A 25,165-nucleotide genomic window follows, 5' to 3' on the forward strand; every position below is an offset into this window, starting at 1 on the left:
CAACTTCTATTCTAATGGAAATATCCACTTCTAATTAGTCGAAATTGACGATACATGCGGCGGTTCCCTAACAGAGACATCAAAACCAAGCTGCCTGGGGGAAATCGACATTGCAAATACATGAAAGTAGGGGGAGCTTTCGTTCCTACCGAAATGTGTTTCCTAACAGAGACATCAAAACCAAGCTACCCAAGGGAAATCGGCATTGCAAATATATGCAAGTCGAGGGCATTTTTATATTGCAGGTATGATGAGTGATTCGATTAATTCTAGCAAATAAAATTTAAATTTGGAACTTCAATGTTCGTGAAATTTCATATCAATGACCTATCGTGTATTGTGAAAAATTCAGCACAAGTGTAATTATAAAATTTTATGTGGTAGCAGTTGTGTTAGAAATGACTTGGTATATGAACGATTTATTTCAATTTTCATACATAAAAGCCAAGGTGTGTTTCCGCTCGAGAACGGGTCGTTCGGTTTAGGCTGTTTTGTTGTGTTCATTTTCACCCAAGGAAAGTTCATGCGGCAAGAAAAAATTGGAAAAATGAAGAAATATTCGAGAAAGTGATTTCCCATATACTCTACATATAGTATTAGGTGTTGTTAGTCCAATTAAAATTCGCATTGGGTTGAATAAACGCTCAGAAAGTATAAATTATAAAACAAAATTACCTTTTCCATTTCAAATATGTTTTCTCTATATTAGAGTAACATGTTTTTAATGATGAGAAAAAATGATAACTGTGTTCGGTATTGGTAATTATCTTAAATTGCATTGGTGAGTTTTTTTTGTTTATTTCATCCACACAGGAAATAAACGAAAAAAAAGTGTCGTGCACTCGTGGCCGAGTGGTTAGCGTCTCACACTATCATGCCGGGTGTTCGGGTTCGATTCCCGTTCTGGCCGGGGGATTTTTCGTCAGTTTTTCCTTCGACTTGCACTGTGGTCACGCGTATTCTAGAGCTTGCCCCTCGGATTACATTCAAGGCGTGTTATTTGGCTTAAGAAATCTCAACTAAGTATTAATAAATGACGCTAGTTAATGCATACGTTGAGACGGCAAAAGTTCCCCAGGGAACGTTAACGCCATTTAAGAAGAAGATCCACACATAACACAGGAGGCATCTCGTCTAGGATCATAGAGGGCGGTTTTCATCATATCTCATTCCACTTCGGCATCTTCTATCTGATACGCACTACCCAACGACTGTTTACCATACTTCTGTCATCATCACTCGGTAAACACTGGTGGAGTGAACAAACAATACCCAGCAACCAAACAAAATCGCCCTTCTCAGGGTCACCAAATCATTATTAAAGAGTTGAACGATATAATTCTTCAAACATATACGTCAACTATGCGATCGTGTCTCAGACACAACCCTCCTGTGACTTTTATTTCCCAATTATTTTTTTAAAGTTACATATTAGCCCCATTTCTGAAATGTTTCTCAAAGGAAAACGTCAAAGACGCAAACCAAAACAATAATTCTCTGAATATCGCAAAAAAAATTGAAAGCATGTGTAATCAAATGGGAGCATACACACTGGGCAACTGGCAACTTAGATCGGACCAACTATTTCGATTCAACTCAGACCCATTGTACTCAAGCCTCAATGTTTATCTTTATTCACACTTCGTACTCTCTGCGATGTTTTCGCGCGATCTTGTTTGAGTTGACTGCCGCTGTCAAGTTCGATTTGAGTCCGTCATTAGTAGCAAAAATTTTCTCGAAGTGCAAGCGAAGTACTCCCCCGTAATTGATCGGAGAAGTTTTGTGTGAGTTAAGCGAAAAATTAATCGTGCAATGGATCCATTTGGTGATGCAAACTTCGAGCAAACCGAGGTCGATCCCGCGGCGGAGTTTTTAGCTCGAGAGCAGAACGCACTTGCCGGATTGGAGGATGAAATTCCTCTCGCACAACCAGCAGTCACAGGAAACGGGGTGGCGAACGGTGACGTGACTCAATCCAAAGCAGGTATAATCATCATTATCATCATCAACCTTCGTCACCGTCACTAGTGGAAGAAGCAACCGTTGCATTTGTTTTGCTATTCATCGTCTGAATTGATTAATTGGTTCAAACAAAATGAATAAAAACCGAAAAGTTTGTTTCATCCCTACTAGCTGTTTAACACGACACACAGTAAATTGCACTTTTTCAAAAGCTTATCAGTTCTCGTGATACGCCCTGCGGAGGACTCTCGTAGAATAACCAACTTCTTGGATTCTATTGGTGGTCTTTCTCCCTGGGATTGGCTCCATTGTAGATACTGTAATTACGAGTCGCACAAACACAGCTTTTGATTTTGCATGATGATTCGACGATGTTAACCGGATTATTTTTGCTTCTTCTTTTCGTTCCTATGTATCTTGGTTTGATTTTGGTTTGCCAACAAAATACTAACAACCAATCTAATCAACCCGCAACCTGAAATGACCTGAACCGAAACACACACACTGAACACTGAGAAAATTCAGATCCACTGGGACTAGAGTTCGAATCGACTGGAAGCTTTGAAATGATCAATCATGACGCTGACGCCGGCGGTCTGCCGGATTTCGCCGCTCCAGTACAGCTGGACGCTGCCGACCATGACGTTTTATCCACTAGCCCCATTAAGACGAAAGAAGGTAATTTCACGAGTTAAGCGCAGCGCATACAGCTCCGACCCCACATAAGTCCCTATAGCTACCTTTAGAGGGTGTTTTAATACAGTTCCTCGTTCCCTAGCATTAACACTATTCTGCTCCAATTACCTGGGTTCGTTTTCATAGCTTTTTTTTTGTGTTCCTTTCAACCAGTGCATGGAAGATTAGATTCTGTCAAATTTCAATTTTGCTTAGCGATTTTTCTAGTTTCTCAGGTTTAGACTATTTCTAGGTAGTAAGAAAAAAAAAATTGCGGGTAAAATTGCTTATAAAACACCAACTATCTCAATCAAAAATAAGAAAAGACAAGTAATTCGATTCGTAGAATTATTAACACTATAACAAACGTTTCTGTTGATATAATCATGTCGCACACTATTTCATAATTATCGATGTCTCTTAATTTGTCCGCTTGTTCCTCACGCCCATCACTCACGCTTCATTTCGGCACTATTTTTTAAGTTTTACACAACGCTTCTACTATGTTGCTACTGAATTGTTTTCTACCAATGTAAAAACATGATTCTTTTCTAATTTCTTTAGAAGATGAAAATGATGATTTTTCAGGGTTCACAGGTAAGAATATAGTTTTTGCTTACATATTCTCCCTTTCCTTTTTTCTATTTGGTTACACCACAATCAGATTAGCTTCTCATACAAAGTATATCTTTCCGACCCCGTAATTTTATGAAAAAATACTCTAACAATTGAAAAACCACTTAACCACTTAATCTATTCTTGAAAAAAAAACGTACAAAGTTTGGTGGTCAACTCACAGTGCTAACCTCTCGCTTGCAGTGCCCAAACAAGTGACCGAGGAACCGGAGCGGATCCGCAAGTGGCGCGAGGATCAGAAGGCCCGCCTGGAGGAGAAAGATCGCGAGGAAGAGCGCAAGAAGGAGGAGCTGCGCGAACAAGCTCGCAAAGAGCTCGAAGACTGGTACAAACATCACGACGAGACCATCTCCAAGACCAAAGCGGCCAATAGGTAGGTTGGAGGTTTCCGGGTACAACGTTTATTTCCTACCCCCATTTTTTGGTAAGCGATGATGAGTGCCTTCTTTTGTGTTTCGCTGGTCCCGAAAGGGAATCCCGGCCTGATGTTGCAGGTGATGGGTGGCGTTTGATTTTTCCTCGATTGGATCTTTTTTCTTCCATTAACTGTATATCCGCAATAGGATGTTTTGTGTTCACAAAAAGCTACTACTCGTTATGATCAGTATTTTTGTTTCTAAAATCCCTCATCCTCACTCTCCTGCTATCGCTAACCAAACACAGTACTGTAAAAATTTGTGATCTGTATTCGGTGTATAATTGTTATCATATCTCTTTAACCGTTGCTGCTAATCCTTCTATCTGTTCTCGAATTGACCCTGAACTTAACACCGGTGGTCAGGGAGTCGGCCAAGTAAGTAATGAATTTTCGTTTGGCACAGTCTATTTAGATAGACGGGAAAAATCACACAGAAATTTGTTGTAGTATTTGCACTTGTGTTTTCGATTTATTTTTCGTTAGTTTCGACAACATTGAAATCGTTTCTATTTATTTCCTAGTGTTCTGTTGAGATAGTTTCGTTGATGAAGTATAAAATTTATCGCTTTGATTTATGTTCCCTATTTGTACCTGATTGTTTTTTTGCGCCTTATCATAGATATGTTTAGAAACTAAACTCAGGTTTAAATTTCAGGCACTGCTTTTTATTCTAAACAGCTAAAAACAGTCTGTTGCGTGCAACATTCCTATGCTTTAGCTGCTTTTCATCCATGTTTAATCAATAGATGGAGATTCGGATTCTTCTTTTGTTCCGAAATTTACATGTGAAACTGATACTTTACGGTGGGTTTAGGACAGTGATATATTCATGTGAAGAAGTATGATGAGATTTATAGAAATCGCATCAACCGTTTACACTAGCGTGAACTCATAATTAATATATTCATATTTTCCGTGAATTTATTCACCTGAAGTAGAACTGCTTCCAACTTCAGTGATTTCTCACCAGCAGTTTTTGTCAATTGATCCATTCACTGAAAAAATCGTATTCGTTCGTTCAAATATGATCTTACAGAAATCATTTCCCCAGCGGCATTCTTTTGTTGTTACGTGCTCCAAATCACGACACAAAATGGAACGAAACAACTGTGCTTCGGTTCGTACTTCAAGATACACCAGCACACAAGCAAAACCCTCATGTACGCTTTCGGTGCAGAAAGTTTGTTTTCTATTTTGCCTCTAACTATAGGGGAACTGGGGGGAATGTGGTCACCCTAAGGAACATGCCCATTTCCTGTGTCCACATGCCGCTAAAATTCCCGTTCTTCGAGGAATATTGTAGCTCAACTTATTGTAGTTCAAGATAGCAAGCGGCTTTTATTATGAAAATTGAAAATAGTACATTTTTCATTATTAGAAAAAAGGTTCAAAATCGAACATTTTTTGACGTAGGACTACGTCTTTCATTTCTATACCGGGGTGTAAAATCAAAGTTTCGAAAACGAAAGCGTTACGCCGGAGACCGAGATTTTGAGTGTTAATAGCTCCTAAACAACTGAACGAAATGGTATGATAAACACTTCATTCGAAAGATAAAATGTCTACGCGTTCTATACTTGTTACTTTCTGATCCAAAAACTTGTTTCAATAGTCTTAAATTTGCTTTCAAAATAGGCTATTGAAATCACCAATCGGTATATAAGCGAGCGCCGCTCGGAAATCCACTCAGTTCTAATTGAACAGCGATTGGAGCATGTTGTCGCTGTTGTGGTGAAGCTCTTCATTTATCATGAAAGCGCGGATGAACGGTGTCACCAAGAGCCTGTTTGTGCACCTTAGGCCAGAAGGGAATCCATCAGGAGGAGAGTGATGCTACAAACGGTTCCCCGGGAAGATCTCGAAGCAGCCGCTACACACACACACATACACGCACGGAATTCTTTCCGTTTGGATCGAGAAAGATCCGGAAAATAATCTGCCAGTTCCTCTAGGAATTTAAAAATACATTCATGTGAAAGAGTTTATTTGAATGTTTTCTATCCATGTAACACTGTGACCAAATATGTTTCAATCAAGTGCTATTAACAGATGGTTATCGAGTTAGCATTAACCACTGGTGGGCTTCCAGTATCGAGGAAAATGTGGAAATATCTAATCGTTACTGAAAATAATCTGCCAGTTCCTCTGGGAATTTAAAATTACATTCATATGAAAGAGTTTATTTTAATGTTTTCTATCCATGTAACACTGTGACCAAATACATTAGGTTTTGTGATTTTTCAATCAATCGCAATCAACAGGATAGCTTCTGAAGATTATTCTTCCCCATCAGTAGGATATTTCCGTATCCAATATTGGATGCATAAAACCTTGTGCCTCCAACGTAACACTCTCGTTTTCGAAGTTCTCCAAATATTCATTCATTCAGAATGAATTCAGATTCAACTTCATACAAATGATCTCTAAATCAACGATAGTCCTACGTCACCCTTGCGGTTATACCATAGATATAACCCACTTCCTGTTTTTTAGTGAGGAGGTAAAGTGGTCACCTGTGGGGGGCAAAGTGGTCACTCGCACATATCACGCTAGAAGAGATAGATTTATGCGTGTTTTCTTGACCAAATTTGTTTAAATCATTATTGAAATAGTAGGTACATGTATGAAATGAGCTAGGCCTATTCACCTAGAATAGTAATTGACATTTTCACATACGTACAAAAACGTAGTAGGAAACACTTAACGTTTTTCAAAATGAAGCTTTTGGTTGGGGTGGCATATTTTTCCTGGCTCAAAACCACAAAAAGGGACCCCTTTTTGGAGCAGAAGGTGATAAGGTATAAGGTAAATGGTATAAGTGATAAAGCTTTTGAAAACAGAACTAAACAACGCAATGCGAAATAATCGCTGAAATTAAACAAAACATCTGTTCACCTTCCCTAGAATATGTGAACAGTCATCCAAGCTGTTGATATGTCGCAAATATCAGGTCAAATAAACTAAATTTCACTAGAAAATCCTCAAATTCGAAACGCACGAAACTACGACTGAATGGCTACCGAGAGAGCGTTTTTTGTTGACATGCGACAGCTCCACTGTAGTACAGGGTGACTAAAAAGTCATGAAATTCTTCAAACATAAGATGACTATCAATGCGGTGTCGATTATCAATAGTTATACTGCCAACCAAGCGGGTGACACCTTTACCCCAGGTGACCACATTACCCCCACTTCCCCTACATATCGAACCTCTCCATGCATCATGAAACAGCAGGATCATACGGACTACGCAAAGCGAATGATTCATATTCAACTAATGTAGCAGATCCCGATTCTTAAGTCTCAGAGAGTGCAAATATATGATATATATGATTATTTAGCTTGATAGAGGCTGAGGGAAGGGTAGTCAGATTATATTTTTCATTTTTAACGTTGCTATCACTTGAAATATATATATATATATATATATATATATATATATATATATATATATATATATATATATATATATATATATATATATATATTCATATAGACCGCATAGTTTTACTAGCAACACCGCTCCAGTGAGAAACAAAAACTCTCTCGCTGCTCTCCGCAAATGGTAACCGAATGATGACGTAATTTTTCTTGTATCATTTATTGCTTTGAACTTGTCTGTGCAGCGGTTTTCGCTACAGTAGAACGGGACGATATATGCGATTCAAACTTGTATGCAGGTTTCGAAAATGGTGTGCAATGTTTGGTACAGTTCGGATATGCAATCAACAGTCTTCGTTCCTCTCTTGGTTTAATCATTTAGTGTAACACAAGTGATTACTGTCATTCATACAAGTATCTGAATGATTCACTCATATTTGGTTATATGTTCGTGTGAGGTTACTTGCATAACACATTGTGTATCATTCGATATTGATCGAAATCCAAACACTGGTCACCAGTGAGGAATTCACCAGTGTTTACATATGCCTGAATTTATTCTATTCATAGTAGTTATATATTCCTCGAAGAAGTGTATCATATATATTCTCACCCGTTTACATCTATTCTCGTGTGAATAAATCCATCTATAGCTATAGATCTCCCTAATGTAAACCCGCCATGGGAGTTAGCCTGAGAGGCAATGAAGATATGGAAAAAAATATATCGAATTTAAAGAACCGACCATGTACATTTTGTTTATTGGCTCAAGAAATGACCTGTGCAAAGTTTCAGCTCAATCGGACATGATTTAGGGGTGCCTCAAAGCACTCAAAATTTTGATTTTTTGGTCCCAAAAGATTGATTTTCGGTCGACATTTTTTTTTCAAGATGACACCAGATCTCGACGTATGATGCATTTTTAAGTCATTTGACATCGAAAAAAAAAAATTCGATTTTCTAATTTCCTTTGAAAGATTTTCGAGGATCAAAAAATCAAAACTTTGAGCGTTTTGAGGCACCCGTAAATCATATCCGATTGAGCTAAAACTATCAAAAAAAATTATATAAAACTTATCAAAACGTATGACTACGTCTAACCAGAGGATATAGGGGGTACAATAAAAATCGAGGCACTGGACATGTAGGAAAAAATGAAAAATTTCGAACGCTTATAACTCGAGCATTTCTTAACATCCAAACGCGCTATGTGTTTCGTTTTGATTGTGCTGCTCAAATGGTTCCGACCAAAAGGAGCAACCAGAATAACAGCGGAATATAATTTGGATACAAGCAAAAAATAATATTGTAAGTCACTCTCCCTGTGATTCTACTGCCAGTCAAACGAAAGAAATTTGAATGTTACTTTTCGAAAACATCATTCATTTTCTAACTGCGAAGCAGAGCTGATGTGCTAAGGCCATCATTCTAGCATGTAGCGGTAGCATCGACAGAAGTGGTAGGAGTGGCAGGAGCGGGGGCAGAAGTGGCAACGACGAAAGTGGGTAACGAGTTTCAATTACATATTCGCTGCGCTCATACACTAAGAGCCTACGCAGACTGCATACTTTCCATCAGCCGATAATTTTGGACAATTTGGACTAATGTAAACACCGATCTAACCGAATCGATGCATTGTGCGTGAATGCATACCTCTCTGTACTGATCAAACTATTGGATTGGAATTTACATAACCTGCTGGGCCGTCTGAATATTATTCTAAACTTAAGCAACCAATTTCTAAATGGGAACAATGTAACCCACTTGGCAACTTCTGCTGGTATTCGGTATCGCGGGGTAATCTCGGTAATTGGTTTCGATCGGTAATCTCTTTTTATCTCTGCTGCTCCGTGATCACATTTGATCTTCTGTAAAATTATCATTTTGACGATTATCGTGGCGTCAACTCCGAAAGCACCTAATACTTGCGGGGATATCGTATGTTGTCGTCTGACCTACGTACTAATTCTTCCACTGTTTGGTGGACACGGTATATGTCACACTGCTTCTAAAATTCACGTTTGCCTATGTTATACGTGAATGCAGTGTGACCCTTTGGCAATCTAGAGATTTCAGTGACCTCTGGGCTTTTTTTCCTTTTTGAGATTTCGCTCTTGATTCTGCGCAGGGAACACTTACGTGTGTTGCCTCGTCTGTATACCATACCTTTTATTTTTATTTAGTTTGGTTCAACGTCCTTATAACATGACCTGATTCACAATGAATTCACTCTCCAATTAACTCAGTTCGTGATCACGCAGCTTCACCGGGAAGCCGTTTTCGTCCATGATTCTCCATAGCTCTATACCATACCATACCTTAGCATACTTGTTTCTGAGCATTTCGGTAATCCATGTTCTTAAGTCGTTTGCCGGGAACATCTTGGTATACAACTTGACTAGTCGACCAGATCTAGCGAAGTGGTCGGCCTTTTCATTCCCAGGAAAATCCACTCGAAGGTGGTGTCCGGTTGGGCATCTCTAACTATTTGTTTCTTCGGTCTCCCTGATCCCAGTGCGGCGTGCGAAAATCGCGTAAAAAAAAGACGGGTGGGTAATGTCAGGGACATAACCGGAGTGACGTAGGACTACACAAAGGGGACAGCTTTTGTTAAATATATATTTTAAATATATTGTTTTATTTTCTTCTCCTACGTGAATACCTACCTATCTACCTGAAAAATGGATTAGTTTACTGTTTACTCTTTATGAATATGTTGATGGTTCTGAAAAGAACCTTTGGTGTTGTGTTTTTGTTATCACTCGATATTCCCATCTTGTTCGGTTAAACCTTCCTGTTTAGCTATTGCGTTTGCCACTCGCCACAGCTTTCACAGTTGGAAAATTTCTTCCCATCCAGCTTGTGACATGTTGTTCAGTAAATTACATTTAATGGGACGTGCCGGTGAAACACTTTGCCACTCACTGAAACTAATTGTTGCCTTGATGAGCGCCGAACTTCTCTGTTCTTGATGCGGTTTTTCTTATCGTCGCGAGCAGCTTTACCAGCCAACTCGATCACTTCGGCGGCCGAAACTATATAACGCCGGCTAGGTGGACTGGTGCACTGGTACAAACGCGCTCGGCCTAGCTACCCTTGCGGAGCAATTGGCGGATACACCTACGGGGAACTGCACACCTGCACGATTCGAGTGGGACTTTGCCTTTCCCTTAACTTGTCCTCCTTTGTTACGTCCACGATGCCGATGCCGTACAACCACACGGGTTTACGGTTTGAAAGAAAATAAGCTATTTTTTTTGGGGTCCGCGTGTTTTATACTCAAGCGGTACACACTCACAGGATATAGACAAATCGGCAGACTCAGCCAGAGGGGCGAGTCCAACGAGACGAACGAATGAGCATTAAAAGGGAGCGATGGCAAAAAAAATACATCTTAGAGGCGAATGAACTGCAAAGTTTAAAGCCTCTTAAAAACAAAGAAAGAAGAAAAAAAATACATTCATTACCTTTTGTTCGCTCGTTGGATTCAGATGCAGGCTAAAAAAGGTCCTTTTCAGAATCACAAAATCATCTTCAATCTAAAGAGTTTATTGTTTTGTTATCACTCGATATCCCCATCTTGTTCGGCTAAACCTTTCTGTTTAGCGATTGCATTTGCCACTCGCCACAGCTTTCACAGTTGGAAAATTTCTTCCCATCCAGCTTGTGACGTATTTTACAGTGAATTACATTCAATGGCACGTTTACAAAAATGTCCAACTAAATAAGTCGCATTACATGTCCGTCCAATTAGCTAAATGTCGAACTAATTGTAAATTACTGTACTTTCAATCTAGAAACAATTTAAGAATTGGTGAAATTTGAATAATCAGGAAAGTCCCCAACTATCAATAAGCTCAGAAAAACTGCCAAATTCACATACTCATCAGATCCTGGCAAACAAATGATGAAAAAATCTATTTGTGTTTTATTATTATTTTGGATAATGTTTTAGAAAGCATTGAACTGTATTTCCTAAACTCTTTTTTGGAAGGTTTAATGGCCCTGAAAAGCGCCTTGTTTTATGGAATGGTTCCAATTTAGAAAACTCGTGGTTTTGAGAAAAACCATTTCGAACGCCCTCGATGCCGCCTTGTTCTGGATTTGCCACCAAAGCAGTTTGTATAAAGAACAAACTTTTTTCTTCTGCTACCTGATGCCGTTTTGCGATTGCGTTTGCCGCTCGCCACTCGCTGCAACTGCCTGTTGTCTTGATGTGTTCTGTTCTGAATGCGGTTTTTCTTATCGTCGCGAGCAGCTTTGCCAGCTAACTCGATCACTTCGGCGGCCGAAACTATATAACGCCGGCTAGGTGGACTGGTGCACTGGTACTAACACGCTCGGCCTAGCTACCCTTGCGGGGAACTCCACGGTCCAACACGGTTCGAGCGGGATTTTGCCTTTCCCTTCACTTTTCCTCCTTTACCATGTCCAGGCATGGCTGCTTGGGTTGGTTTGTTGATGTGTTGTGATGCGAAACGATGTGATGTACGGTTTGAATGAGAATGATCGTTACGGCAGCGGAGCGGGGATTTTTAAGCTGACTGGCTGGCTCGAGAATTACGCATGTGTGAGACTGCGATCAATGTTTCGTTCATTTTTTCTTTTTCCTTTCCAATCGTGCTTCATTCTATTTCGCTGCTGCTCTGGTTGCCCGTTTTGGTCGGTACGATTTGAGGCGCACAAAATGGACCAATCAAAAATGGGCACATAGTGCATTTTGACAATGCTTGATATTTCACAATTATTCAATTATTTATCTCAAGAAAAATGAAATGTTATTCGTTATGATAGATGCGTAGATATATTTCCTATCAATTGATGCAAAAACCTTTGCGATCTATTGAGAAATGCTCGAGTTATAAGCGTTCCAAATCTTGCATTTTTTCCTACTTGTTCAGTGCCTAGATTTCCATTTCACCCCCTATATCTTCCGGTTAGACGTAGTCCTACGTCAATAACACGTTGATTACGGAAATCACCTTGTTTTTTTGTCCTAACTTTAGTTTTCCGCGATTTCTGAGGCACTGAAACTTATTTTTTGAACGACCCTCGTATATCCATTCGTTACCAAATTTGCTTTATCGCCGATTAAATGTGGCCGCAATATAAAAACAAGCAGATAACACTCTCAGTTGCTTGAATAAAGATTTGAGTACGTTGACTGATCTGTTGGATATGAATTGACAGTAGATATCGAATTAGAAAAATAGAAAAACTAACAAATGCTAAATGCCGTTTTTGTAAACTTCTGAACACTTACTATGTCAATGTAGTGTATCGATTCAGAAAAGGCTGCCGCGGCACTTTCAAGGATCCAGGTTCCAGAAGCTAGTTCAATTTTATCTATGTTCAATTATATGTTTATTCAAAACTCAATAAATTTTTATATTGTTTTGGATTCTCTTTTACAGTGATTTTAGCATTTTTTTCTTCTAAATAGATTTTTGACTTTTGATGAATCTTTATTTGAATTAATGATGAACAAGTTACGAGTTTTTTTTTATTATTTCCATTGTTTGCAGCCGTTTTACAACGTTTAATAGAGTTGAACAAAAATTATTATATTTTAACCGTAGAAACTGCTCTTCACGAGTTGTATTCGATAGAACATGCTCATAATGAATATTGCCAAGAAAAATATAAGGTCCTTCTCCACTTTTTCTGCAATGACATAATGCGATGAACTACTCGTAAAAAATGTATGCTAGGAATAAAATTCGACATTCATCTGGATACAATTTGCATACCCATTCTGACCGTGTTTCCGTGCAAACTTATAACATGGATTGATCTGGATCTTCTAAAACATTTTCAGCTCCTGTGATGTCTATAGAAAACGATTACTTTCAACGGAACAACGAATTGCACATTCTCAATGGCCGAAGCCCCTCAAGCTGTTCTTTCGCTTGTTTTCTGATTGTGAATTACTCACGCACGTAGTCTATTCTCTAGGTCAGGGGTTTTTAAATGATGCTCCGCGGGAAATTTCCGAGATGTTATAGCAGATGCTGCACTTGAAACCCCACTTTGGAAAACAAATAATCTTTCATTCAATTTCACATGGTATATAGTATTTTATCTTGTTTACTCCGGGTCATATGTCGTGTAACAGTGACACGCAACCGAAATAGAGTTGCTCCCAGTTGGGTAATGTCAATGCAAGTAGGATTTGTTTTATTGATTAAAAAATGCAGGTGCTCCATCTAATGTTTTTGCTATAAAAAATGCTCTGCATAAAAAAAAATCTTAAAACCCCTGCGCTAGGTTAAGGCATTCCGGATTACTTCCTTTTAAAAGCTCAGTAATCAAGTTGGACGAGATTGTTCAGAAACAAATATCTGTTATCCCAAATGTCCGTTAGACCAGATGCTCTTGGAAGTACCCTAAAGCTGAAGCTGAAGCTTCAACGAAATAGCAAGAAAATATTAAATCTAATATTAAATCTTTTGTTTCCTATTTGTTAAAATTTTGTGCACCAGTTTTTCTGTAGCGTCGCGTGTGTTTTATCGAATCTTTTCTAATCCAAACTCTCTTCCTTTGCTCGACACAACACCCAACCAACCAATCAACAACATACACACATCCACCCACACTCAACATCTGCCGTTCATCCCACCCCGCAGGAACGCCGAGAAGCAGTTCGTGGCCGAAACGGACGAAATCGAGCCGGGCACCGAGTGGGAACGCATCGCCAAGCTGTGCGACTTCAACCCAAAGACGAACAAATCGAGCAAGGACATCTCGCGGATGCGTTCGATTGTTCTGCAGCTCAAGCAGAACCCGATTTCGACCGCTAAAAAGGTTTAAGACACCTGCGGACAGTCCAGCGGAGGGAAACGATAAATATAGATATGTATATGTCATCGATCGAAGTAAGGGAAATTCACATTGTTACTATAAGAGGACAAACTAATAGACAGAATGATTTACAGCGTTAGTAAAGGATTAAGAGAGAGAGAAAAAAACACATCAAGCTTTCATCTACTTGAAAACTTTATTGATTATACGATAGTATTGGTTGAGATTCTCCGGATTCGAGAAGATACTGAATAAACACTGGGTTCCTATTAGAGGGGAATCCTGTCCATTGTTTTGTGATCTTTAGCTGCAGAGGTTTGCCATCCTTACGTTTTAACAGTATCGAATGAAATTGCTCCAATAAATAAATAATTATTGCGAGAAGAAGATAGCTAGATGTATTTTTGGATCGATTTTTCTTTTCGCTTGTCTCTGTGTCAACTTTATCATTCCTTGTTCGTTTTGCGCTAGAATACTGTATTAGTTTAAATCAAAACAGAAAAAATCTTAGTATCTCATTCCCTATTGTTCTTTTTATTTTCTTTTTTTTTTGTTTCGGCTTTTTCATCCTGGATCGGCTGCAATTACTGTTCTCATTAAGTTTTGACGTTTTCTTCTCAAGGTGGAAAAAAATGTTCAGAAACGCAAACAAAGATAGAACCAATTATAAAAAAGAACAGAGAAACACCTTTCAAGTAGACGAACATTTAAATTACCTTATCGATAATGCAACACATAGAGTACTAGAAGTATCGTTAATCGTAATTAAAAAAAAAACTAAAAATGTACTGTATATGAAAATGTTGTAGGTGGGGAAAAAATAAAACTATACTGTTAAAGAGAAAGAGAAATCCTATTCGTTCTAATATCTGCGTTTTTTTTGTTTGTTTATATAATACGTGTAATGTTTGAATCTCTACGTTCGTGTAAATAATGTAGTAAAAATTTGACCACTTCAATCGCGTGATTCTAATGCACTGGTTTTGTGTGTATGTTTTTAATTAATTTTTCGAGCTAAAATGTTTTTGTATTCTTCAACTTTCTAGTAAAATTTTGTAATTTCTTTAAAATAATCCACTCTATCGCTATCTTATTTGTTTTACATATACATATAAAATGGTGTTTGTGATGACGTTATAAATTGTGTCCATTTTTTTTGTGGATTTCCTTGTCCCATACATCTGTCGGACATAATTTTGATTCGCATATTCCGAAAGAGGTAATTTTTAACGTATATATTATGTTTTCTGAACTGTGTTTAGTTTCAGGTGTTCTTATATTTTCTAATTGCGAATATTAACATCGATATACACGAAAATGCGATGATGAAGTTTTTTCCAAGTTGTAACACAGTTAAAATGTTTTATTAGAATTAAAATATTTCGTTGAAATTCGAAAACATGCCGTAAAGTGGAAGTTAAATCATTTAGAGTCGTCAGGGATCATATTCTTAATGTGACTGATTTAATATAGTTTTTGTAGTTGAAATATTGTAAAGCTTACTGTTCTATTTATTTGTTTAATTTAGTTGAGTGTATTGCTTCCCTAAATTCAAAAGCTGAACTAGCAGTGTGTATCGCGGGTAGTTGTCTCATCCCAGCTTATTAAGAGTAAATATATTCATATATCAAACATTAGTGTAGTTGCCCTAAACACGCTACAGCATGCAGGAGTGAGTGATTTTCCGGAAAATTTTGCTCAGGTTGAGAGTTGAAACAGATGTAAATTCAGGTGTTTTGGCTACACACTACTAAAAGACGTGTGTTATTAACTTCGATAGCTTATCTATTATTCGAAAAAAGATGAGATGTTGCCATAACACGTATCGTAAGACAACTTCGAAATCACCAATCGAGCCGGTCTGCCTTCGTAGAGCGGGACAGTATTTCAATACGCAGGGCAGTAGGAGACTGCCTCTCTAGCGAGAACACTGCAGAAAATTACGTTCCTAAAGGTGTTGTCGTATCGGTCACTTTTTTTTAGTAGCGATGAATTCGATGTCTGATGCAGTCAAACTTATCATAAATGCCGATCATATATTGTTGATCACCCCTAACACCAATGTGGAATGATTAATAGGAGATAATCGCCGAAGGCTCTTTCGATGTGGCCAGATTAAGTAGGAATCACGTTTTCAATAGACAATAATATTCTCCAGATCGACAGGACAAAGGTTCACTAGAAAAACACTCCTTTTTAACACTGACTTCGAGTCAGAATTGAATTGAAGATATTGGTCAAGCGGAAGGTGATGGACGTTCTTTTCGCGATCAAAGGAAGGTTCAACTCTAGGCTAGGATAGTCTCTAGGCTAATACACGATATCACATTCTAAAGAAAAACGGACAAATATGCCCCCATGTTAGAATCCACATTTTTTCGAGATGGTGTGCTTGCAGAGGATGATTCGTGCACTAGTTAGATGGGAAAAATACTGAACTAACCTATCGTTTGACACCTTTTTGGGGTAATGATCACGCAGCGTATTCCAGCGAAACGCTGTCTTGTCTATTGCTGCTTAGCCGCAGAACTTCCCGAGCCTGGGATGCCAAACCTCCAAGAAAATGCTAGGTTACTTTTTCAATTTCGGCGTCATTAACGTGCACAGCTAGGATGACGAAAAAAATTCTACGCGTAGCTAAAGCGTGAATACGATCGCTGTCCAAAACATGACATAAAAATTGCCATCAATAATTTAAACGTTCAGGTCGGTCAAGAGAAAGAGCTCAGTCCAATAATTTGATAACGAACCAACAAAAATGGGATTAGGCTGATCGATATTTCTGTCTCCAAGAACATGGCCACACGTAGTGGAAACACACATCGACGACGCTTTGACATATGATCGGCACAGACATAATCGATGTCAGAACCTTTTGAGGCGCTAACATTGATTCAGACCACTACACTCTGTCCAACTTTTATAAGACCAGGTGATGATCTTGCTGCTTCGTGTCATTGTAAACAAACAATGCTTCAACTTATATTCTAGTGTGTTGGTATTGGTGACTACCATACACTGCATGATTTTCATATGTGTGTGTGAAAGCGCGGAGCGTAAACCAAAGGTTTTGTATTTTCCAAGGGTCAAGTTTCTATAAGACCAGTTACATTTTTCCGTTGTTTTAGTTGTTTTGATCAATAAATCTAGAAAATGCCGAAGGGAAAAGTGCTCACAGAGAGAAAAGAAAGACAAATCGATGCATTTCACCAAGAAAATGTTGGTATCACAGAAATTTCTTGTCGAATTGGACGATCCCATCAAGTAGTGCTCAATTAATTGACGAATCTTCAAGGATACGGTAAGAAGGAGAGAGCTCCACGTAAATCGAAGCTCTCTGACCGGAATAAGCGGAAAATAGCTAGAACAGATTCGAATACCACAAAATCGCTCATGCAAATAAAGCAATATTTCAATTTAGATATTACTCGGGGGACAATTCGTCAAGTTTTGGTAAAAAATCCTCACATAAAGAAGGCTTAAAAGGTTAGAGCTCCTTATCTTACACCATCTCACATCGGAAGACGTCTGAGTTTTGCCAAAGCTCACATGAACCGACAGTGGGACATTGTATGTTGTGACAAAGAATGTTTCCAAAAGAATACTTTTTGCTATATACCATAACGAAAAGTTCTTCAATGTATAGGTTATCTTCACTGACGAAAAAAAGTTCAATTAGGATGGTCGTGATGGTTTCAACGGGTACTGGCGTGATTTACAGAAGAAGGAATAGTATTTTTCAATCAGGAATTTTGGTGGAGGCTCGTGCATGGTTTGGGCGGGATTCTGTGAAACCGGAAAACTCAAGACGGTTTTCATATCATTCAATGATTACATACATGTTCTAGAATCCTCTCTTCTACCGTTTTTGTGTGGATATCGTCACCAAAAATTCACATTCCAGCAAAACAATGCTATTATTCATATCAGCAAGGAAAGCATTGGATTAAGGACTAAAAACCTAATGTTTTGGACTGGTCGGCTTACTCTCCAGATTTGCATCCTGTTGAAAACCTTAGGGGGATCCTTGTACGTAGAATCTACACTGAGGGAAAACGGTACATCACGATTGAAGAACTCAAGGTCGCAATTTCGGAAACATGGACCCCCGACGATAGGTGAAGTTAAGGAGGCCATTATTCAGCTAAAGAACCACACATCAGTTGGTAAAGATGGCCACGCAACGGAGCATTTCAAGGGAACTCCGGAAAACTTATCGAGTTCATGTACCGGTTGATAGTCATGATCTGGTACATGGAACAGCTAACGGGGGGATTGGAAAGAAGGGGTAATTTATATCATCTATTAAAAGAGGTGACAAGCTGGATTATGAAAACTACCGTTTGTGGGAAGTTACCAGGTCGACCCGAATGGATTACAAAGCTGGAAATCAACCCCACTGTCTTGCAGGAAGATCATCGAGATTCTTATATTTTACGTCTCGAGCACCATCAGAACTCGGCCAAGAAGCTTATAACATCGTCAATTCGCTTTGAGAGGGGTTATTCCGAGTTTTTGTGGCTTCTCTCGAAGAATGCTCATCGCTCATCCCATCATGTCCTAGACAGTTTCCCGAACCAGTGTAAGCCAGAACAACAATCTTTCACGATATATTTTTTTATGTGAACTGAAACCTTCAACTTGGCAAGTGCCACAGCCTAGTGTATCCGACTGAAATACGAACCAGGGTTGATTGGGCATAGGATCAATGCGTCTAGGACTGAATACATGCTCCCGGGAGGAGTTGATCGCAACAAAATCGCTGTTTATGGAAACGTTGTAAATAACGGTGACGAGCTCGAGGTAGTGGTCGAACTCAGCATCCAGAAAGTCGCAAAAGCAAGACGATTGCGATGGACGGGACATGTTGCTGAATTGCCGAAGAGGTGGGAACAAGAAACCAAGAAGCCGTGTTCGTCGAAAAATATAGGGCCCTATTCCAGAAAACGAGACGAGCAGACGAGCGCTCGTCTCGATTGTTTTCATATTTCAGAAGCCGAGCTCGACTAAAAACAGACGAGTAGCTTGTCTGGTTCGACGACCGTTTGGCCGCGCTCGTCAATGAATCAGTCGAATCGTCTAGTTTGTTTAATATATAGATTTAAAACTTTTCTTGATAAATCGTTGATTAGGTGAACAAACATTGCCCCCAATAAATCAGAAATAACAAAACGTCTGAGTGATGAAACCATATGCTCGAGGAAAAATATCAATGAAACCAAAAGATATATGAAAGTTATTCCTTTTTGTTATGTTTTTTTTAATACTTTGGCACTGAGAAAAGAGTATCGATTGATCAATTTTAAAACTGTTTGTTGTTTTTCTCAAAACAAAAACATGTTTTCTAATCTGACATCACTGATCATACCGAGAAAAACTGACTGAAGTCTCTCCAGTCTACCAAACAAAACATTTCAATGAAACTCGTGTACTGTAATGGGATATTTTGCTCGTCTCGATAGTGACTGAAGCCGAGACGAGACGAGACGAATTGCTAGTCTCCTTTTCTGGAATAGGGCCCATAGTCTTCTATCCGACAGCAACGAATCGGTTCGGCATGCTTTGTTGTGTTGACTCAGTGAATTCTTGGAAGGGAGATGGAACTTATAGTATAGAGACGAATGAACGGCAACGTTTAAAGCCTCTCTAATACAAACAAGGAAGAAAGGAACTTATAGTAGCAACAGAGAAATTAAATTTGAAAAAATAGTTTCTATAGTGCGATGATTAGCGACAAATGACGTCAAGAGTCACTTCACTTCTTTGAAACCACCAGAAAATATGAGTACACAGAACAGAACGATACAATACGTGATTCACTTTCTGTATATCGAATTGATTGCCTTTGTTTGTTCACATTCACTTTCATCAAAACATTTCAAAAATATTACGCACAAATGATCCACTGTATCGGGCTGTCGCTGAGGAAAATAGGCGAAACAAGTAGGTGTAAGTCAACGCTGTTCATATTGCGATCAGCATGTTTGGTGAGAAGAATTTTTTATAATGAAATGAAAAAAAGCTCCAGAAAATAAGATTTTTCTTCATGAAAATCACATATAATCAAAACGTGTTTGGGTTTGTTGAGAAGCCCCAAGTCTCTAGTTGCTAATAATACTATAAAGCGAAATTATGATCATGGTTTGTCCGAAAAATGATTATGGTTTGTACGGTTTTGGAAATCACCATTTTTGACATAAAAAAAAATCGAATTTTCAAATAGATGTCAAATAGATATTGATCCATCCTTGATTTAGGTTTTCTTCAGAATATTGCCTTTTCTTGGACATTTTAAAGGTGAACAGCACTCAACACAGAGACATTTATTTTTCTGCTACGCACGAAGGACAACACCTGATGACCTCAAACATACTTTTTTGCGCGAATTTATATGTTTTGAAAGATTTGGATACCTGATTTTACATAGGTGCGCTGAACTAGAGCATGGTCCTTGCACTGTAGTCACGAGTATTCTAGAGTTTGCCCCTCGGAATACATTCGAGGCGTGTTATTTGGCTTAAGAAATCTCAAATAAGTATTATTAAATGACGCTAGTTAATGCATACGTTGAGACGGCAAAAGTTCCACAGGGAACGTTAACGCCATTTAAGAAGAAGTTTGCGTTAAGAGGAACACAGGTACGATAAAATCATAAAGTTGTTTGGCATTCTTTTTCGACTCTAAAGCGAAAGTATGGATTTCCGGAAATTTAAAATCATTTAAGGACTCACTTAATATTGGGCGAGGCTCTAAACAAGAAGAACTTCCGATAGTAGGCGAATGTCAATCCAAAGGAACTCAATGAACGAGCTTTACATTCCCTTAGGGTTGCTGTATATAGATTTCGAATCGTTTCAGTATCTAGAACCGATACTGCACATTCAGAATAGTCAAACGACGACTGAAGACTATTTGTGTCGCAATCACTGACTGGTTATTTTCATAAAAGGCACGGATTACGAAGCCCCGATGCTCACCCGATCAAGCCATTATAATAACTGAAAATAAGGTATCAAGAAGAACACAGCGGCACGATGACGAAAAAAAACCTGGGACTTATGCAAAACGAATTTTGCCCACTCACCTTCGTGTTGCACAATGCTGCAGACAGCAGCATTTGTAGCCTCTTGCGACAGTCATGATCACGTGCATTTAATTTTTCAGTATGATCTTGGAGGAATAAAATTTTGAATCATAGTGAAGAATTCGGGTCTGAGTTGAACCTGGCCTTCTTCAAGCAGCAGCATGAACCGTCCCGGTGACTGGTCAATTAAAACTCTTACTCGTTCCACATTTTCCGGTGCTCTTCAACTCCTGTGTCGTCCATGTGTGCCTCTTAGAAATGTGCTTCCTTGAGAAGGATGAAAACACTAATAAATTATGTATTCAACACAGTTATTGCCCGAATCATACAAGGAGCATAACGCCGTTGATTCCCAATTGCTTGAGATGAATTCGGTGAGCAACATTTTATTCATCCTCCGTTTCTTTCTTTGTTTTTAAGAGGCTTTAAACTTGGAAGTTCATTCGCCTCTAATCCTCCGTTTTTTGACGTAGAACTACGTCTTTCGTTAAGGGTGCCAGATCAGAAAACAGGTCCTGTTTTGATGAAATAAAGTTAACGTTAACAACTATGCAAACAGATTTTGACTATTTTCATACCAAACGAATCGGAAATTCCCTAAGATTTGTTTTTTTTATGCTATATATTACAATCCCCTGGTGTGTAACCGGTTTAAATTGATGAAAACTAGAAACATTTCTATTTTTCCATATATTTGTCATTTGTGAGGTTCCCTACCCATGCCGTCAATAACGAGCAACTTATCGGCGATCAACGAAGGGGAATGATTGAGAGTCTCCGTGAACAAAGAAGAGAAGAAGAAGACGAATGAACTGAAGAAGTTTAAAGTCTCTTTAATTCAATCAAGGAAGCAAAGGAAGGCAAACTTTCATTATCGTTATAGATACGAAACAATGAACATCGCTTGTTCTTCCTTGTTTTGCGTCATCCCATGTCTTCGTTTCGGATTGAGCTGTGGACGCGACCAAATTACTTACTCGCTGTTGCAATCATTACATCAAACTGACGCCATTCCATTAAGGTTCTGAACTACACAATTGTGTGGGGAATCAACAAACTAGTCAATCATCGGCTCACCAAGAAAATAATTGTTCAGGAATTTTGTGTGTGATTTGGTTTCGCATGACCGTAACAAAACTATCTCCGCCAAGGATGACAGCTAAGCTAATCGAGACCGGAAATATTAATAGCAGGGCTTCTGCTGAGAAAAGCGCAAAGCGGAGGATTTGAACAAAATAAAAGCATAGTTCGTAGTTTGGACACAACCTGATAAGATTATTCGATAATAGATAATTCGCTCTCAAGATCAACTGAATGTGCTTCATCTCATTTCACTCCTATATGCTGTAGCGCCTATCGTAAGTTTACCGTTCCGTGTGTGGTGTTTTTAACAGTTTTATATATTTTCTTCTCTATCATCAAAGAACCACATTTACCATTAATCGGTAAGTGAGAGTGACATTGGGGATAATTTCTGAGTGTCAAGAAAAATAATGCAAACTGAGCTAAACGAAAAGCAGCGTGTGAACTCACCCCATTTTTCCCTAATCTACCCTAAACTATGCTTCATATTTGTTGTATTTGTTATATCACCTTCTTGTTGCGTCCTATTGCTAGCTACTATCATTATGCTATCGAGAGTTTATCTTTGCTGCTTATCTAATGGTTATCGCGCGAATGCGCCTCGAAAATGGTCCGTTAATATATTGTTTAATAAGACATTCTGGTTGTTATATCTTTAGGTTAACACTAAACCGCGTTCTAACGCTGGGACCTAAAGCTGCTTTCTACGGGTGCTATTAGCACTCGTTACTTCAAACATGTTTTCATTTCAATTACTTGGAAAGAGATGTCAGCTGCGGCTAGGGATCGTTAAATATGCGTATTGCGTGGGACGGAAACAAATCGAGTTGCAGTAAGTAGTAGAGTTCAATACCGGAATCTAGAAACAGAGCTCACGATGGTACAGCGAGAAACGGAAAAACGGAAACAATACGAGAGAGGGGAAAACCACCGAAGCGTGAATCCTGCGCAGCCCTTCAGAAGGGGGAAATTTGAATTTGGTCCTCAATTAAACACTTCATTAAGTTCTCGACTGGAATTTTGTGATGTATTGATCGTATGATAATGACTCACTGAAATACACTAGGCAATTTGGCAAAAGTCATTTGAATGTTTTTTGTTTGTGTTTCGTCAGTTGCATTCGATGAATAAATTTGATTATTATCCGTATCAATAAATAATAGCGACTTATGCGCTCGTTACCTTCTAATTTGTTCTCGACCCGTTTGAAGGGTGTATCCCTAATACTATCGAATAAAACCTATCTCTCAAAACACTATAGTAGGATAAATAGTAATTGCTTTGCGATCTATTCTTTTTCTTCTCTGTTCGACGATAGTTGTATCCAAAATTGGGGTGTCATAAGTTGGTCTAATAACTATAAAACACGTATAGTAACTCTAAAAGTACTTAGTGCGACGTCGTCTCGGACGAACGGTGTGGGTGTATATTGCATTCGTTTAGTGAATGTAAAAATATAAATCTCTTTTCATGTAGGTTAAATATTGCAAGTCCATTGAGCGTGGCCAAATATCCATCACTTGGATATTGTCCACTGTACATACTGGAGGTTCTTGTTCATTCCAATGAACCCGAGATCTAGATATGGAACGTTGCACAACACATCAGTAATCAATATCACTTTTCAAACAAAAAAAAGCTTATGTACTCACCATTGATTTCGCATCCTTCGAACCCGATATACTTGATTGTATGCCACGGCAGTTTACCAAGCCCAGCTGCGGTGATCCTACAATGGCCAACATTGAGATCCTCCAGCGAAAGGGCACACTGATCGTCGGCTATCGTCCTTAGGAATTCGTCGGATATCCGCGTCCGGGATAGGTTCAGTTTGGTCAATTTTAAATACTTGATCGCATCCGCTGAAATATCCGTCACATTAAAACACGAATCCAGATCCACCAAGTCAAGGTTGGGACAATTGTAAGCCAAACGCGACACAAATTCATCATTCACTTGGGCGCATTTTTTGATAGATATTTGTTCCAATTTCGGAAGGCTCCGTGCAACCGCGTCTAGTCCGATTCGGGTGAATCGATACTCTCCCTGTGACAAAGTAAGGCTTCGTAGATTTGGACATTTTTCGGCCAGCGAAAGCAATGTCCTATCGGTGATAGTCGAGGTGGAAAGGTTGATCCGGGTGACGGCCCGATTCAGGAGCATATCCAGAAGGTCGTCATCGTGGAATCCCCCTTGGACGCGAGTCACGTTCACAATGAGCGTGTTTTTAACTACCGGTGGTATGGATTGCAAATACCCGGTGTCTTTAAATAATTTCAGATTTCGTGCTACATATCGAATGCACCTAAGCGGTAATCGCAGATGTAAAAGTAAGACCAACATTTGATTCATTAGTTAAAACTTACGTGTCGTACAGCGACGATGGCTGTTTTTTCAGTTTGTCAGTGCCATCGGAAACGTTCATGATAAATACTGGTGCGGTGTTACTGGAATCTGTGCGAGATTATTCGATTTCACTGAACAGATGGCATACTTTTTCTTAGGAACGTGAGCTGATTTACTGCACTGGATCGGACAAATGAACGATTTTATTTGTAAACAAATCAAGTTGGTCGTGATGGAAATTCAATGATTGCGTGAAGGTGGATACCAATTTTATCGTTCGATTGACGTTTCGAAGCGGACCCGACAGGGATGCCAGTTGGGTATTTTTTCAAATGCATTGATACATGTATCAACCAAGGTCTCGTTTTTATAATACCGCAAACCGGGAAAGCATTTGCGTAATTTTACTTGTTAGGAAAAAATCATTTCTGCATTGAAACGTGACCGAGAACCTAAAATGGATATATTTCAAAAACAACAAGTGCAAAAAAAGTAATTTGTTAACCCCGGTCAACTGACCTGGGATCAGCGTGCACTGAGAGAAACAATTAGTAAAGTTAACGAACTTTTGGTATCACACTAGAGATTAGCGATGTTTAGTATCTTAATTCTGCGCCGTGTTCACTCTGCGCTCTCGTGTTTATGGGTTTGAGTACACTTCGTACCAAGAGAGAAAACGTGTTTGTTATGAACGCGTGCTGATAAAAATTAAACTCAAGTGCAGCGCAGAAAACTCAAATGTTTTCTGAAAACTGCGAGCTGAAAACTAGAGCTGGTAG

The 25,165-nt window shown here is 38.9% G+C and overlaps 2 protein-coding genes across 6 annotated transcripts; one reads left to right on the plus strand and one right to left on the minus strand.

The window, feature by feature from the left end:
- Positions 1–1,701: 1,701 nt before the first annotated feature.
- LOC129764489 (clathrin light chain) lies at positions 1,702–14,739 on the plus strand. Of its 4 annotated transcripts, XM_055763602.1 has the most exons (6): positions 1,702–1,984; positions 2,488–2,640; positions 3,202–3,234; positions 3,457–3,646; positions 4,055–4,066; positions 13,699–14,739. In XM_055763602.1, exons 1-6 carry the CDS (start codon positions 1,813–1,815, stop codon positions 13,880–13,882), a joined length of 744 nt encoding a protein of 247 aa, XP_055619577.1. In that variant the 5' UTR covers positions 1,702–1,812; the 3' UTR covers positions 13,883–14,739. The 4 variants fall into 4 exon arrangements, with proteins under 4 accessions (XP_055619577.1, XP_055619579.1, XP_055619580.1 ...); XM_055763604.1 differs by lacking the exon at positions 3,202–3,234; XM_055763605.1 differs by lacking the exon at positions 2,488–2,640.
- On the minus strand, positions 13,689–24,652 carry LOC129764488 (protein AMN1 homolog). 2 transcript variants are annotated; one of them, XR_008741161.1, is made up of 4 exons: positions 24,407–24,652; positions 23,693–24,345; positions 21,287–23,618; positions 13,689–21,224 (listed from the first exon to the last, which is right to left on the minus strand). XR_008741161.1 is itself a non-coding variant. In XM_055763600.1 (3 exons), the coding sequence occupies exons 1-3, from the start codon at positions 24,463–24,465 to the stop codon at positions 23,557–23,559; spliced, it is 774 nt and encodes a 257-aa protein (XP_055619575.1). In that variant the 5' UTR covers positions 24,466–24,652; the 3' UTR covers positions 13,690–23,556. The 2 variants fall into 2 exon arrangements, 1 of the variants encoding a protein (XP_055619575.1); XM_055763600.1 differs by having other exon boundaries at positions 13,690–23,618.
- Between the last annotated feature and the right edge of the window lie 513 nt (positions 24,653–25,165).

Source organism: Toxorhynchites rutilus, chromosome 2, assembly GCF_029784135.1.
Source record: "Toxorhynchites rutilus septentrionalis strain SRP chromosome 2, ASM2978413v1, whole genome shotgun sequence".
In the NCBI taxonomy this organism is placed as follows: Eukaryota; Metazoa; Arthropoda; class Insecta; order Diptera; family Culicidae; genus Toxorhynchites; species Toxorhynchites rutilus.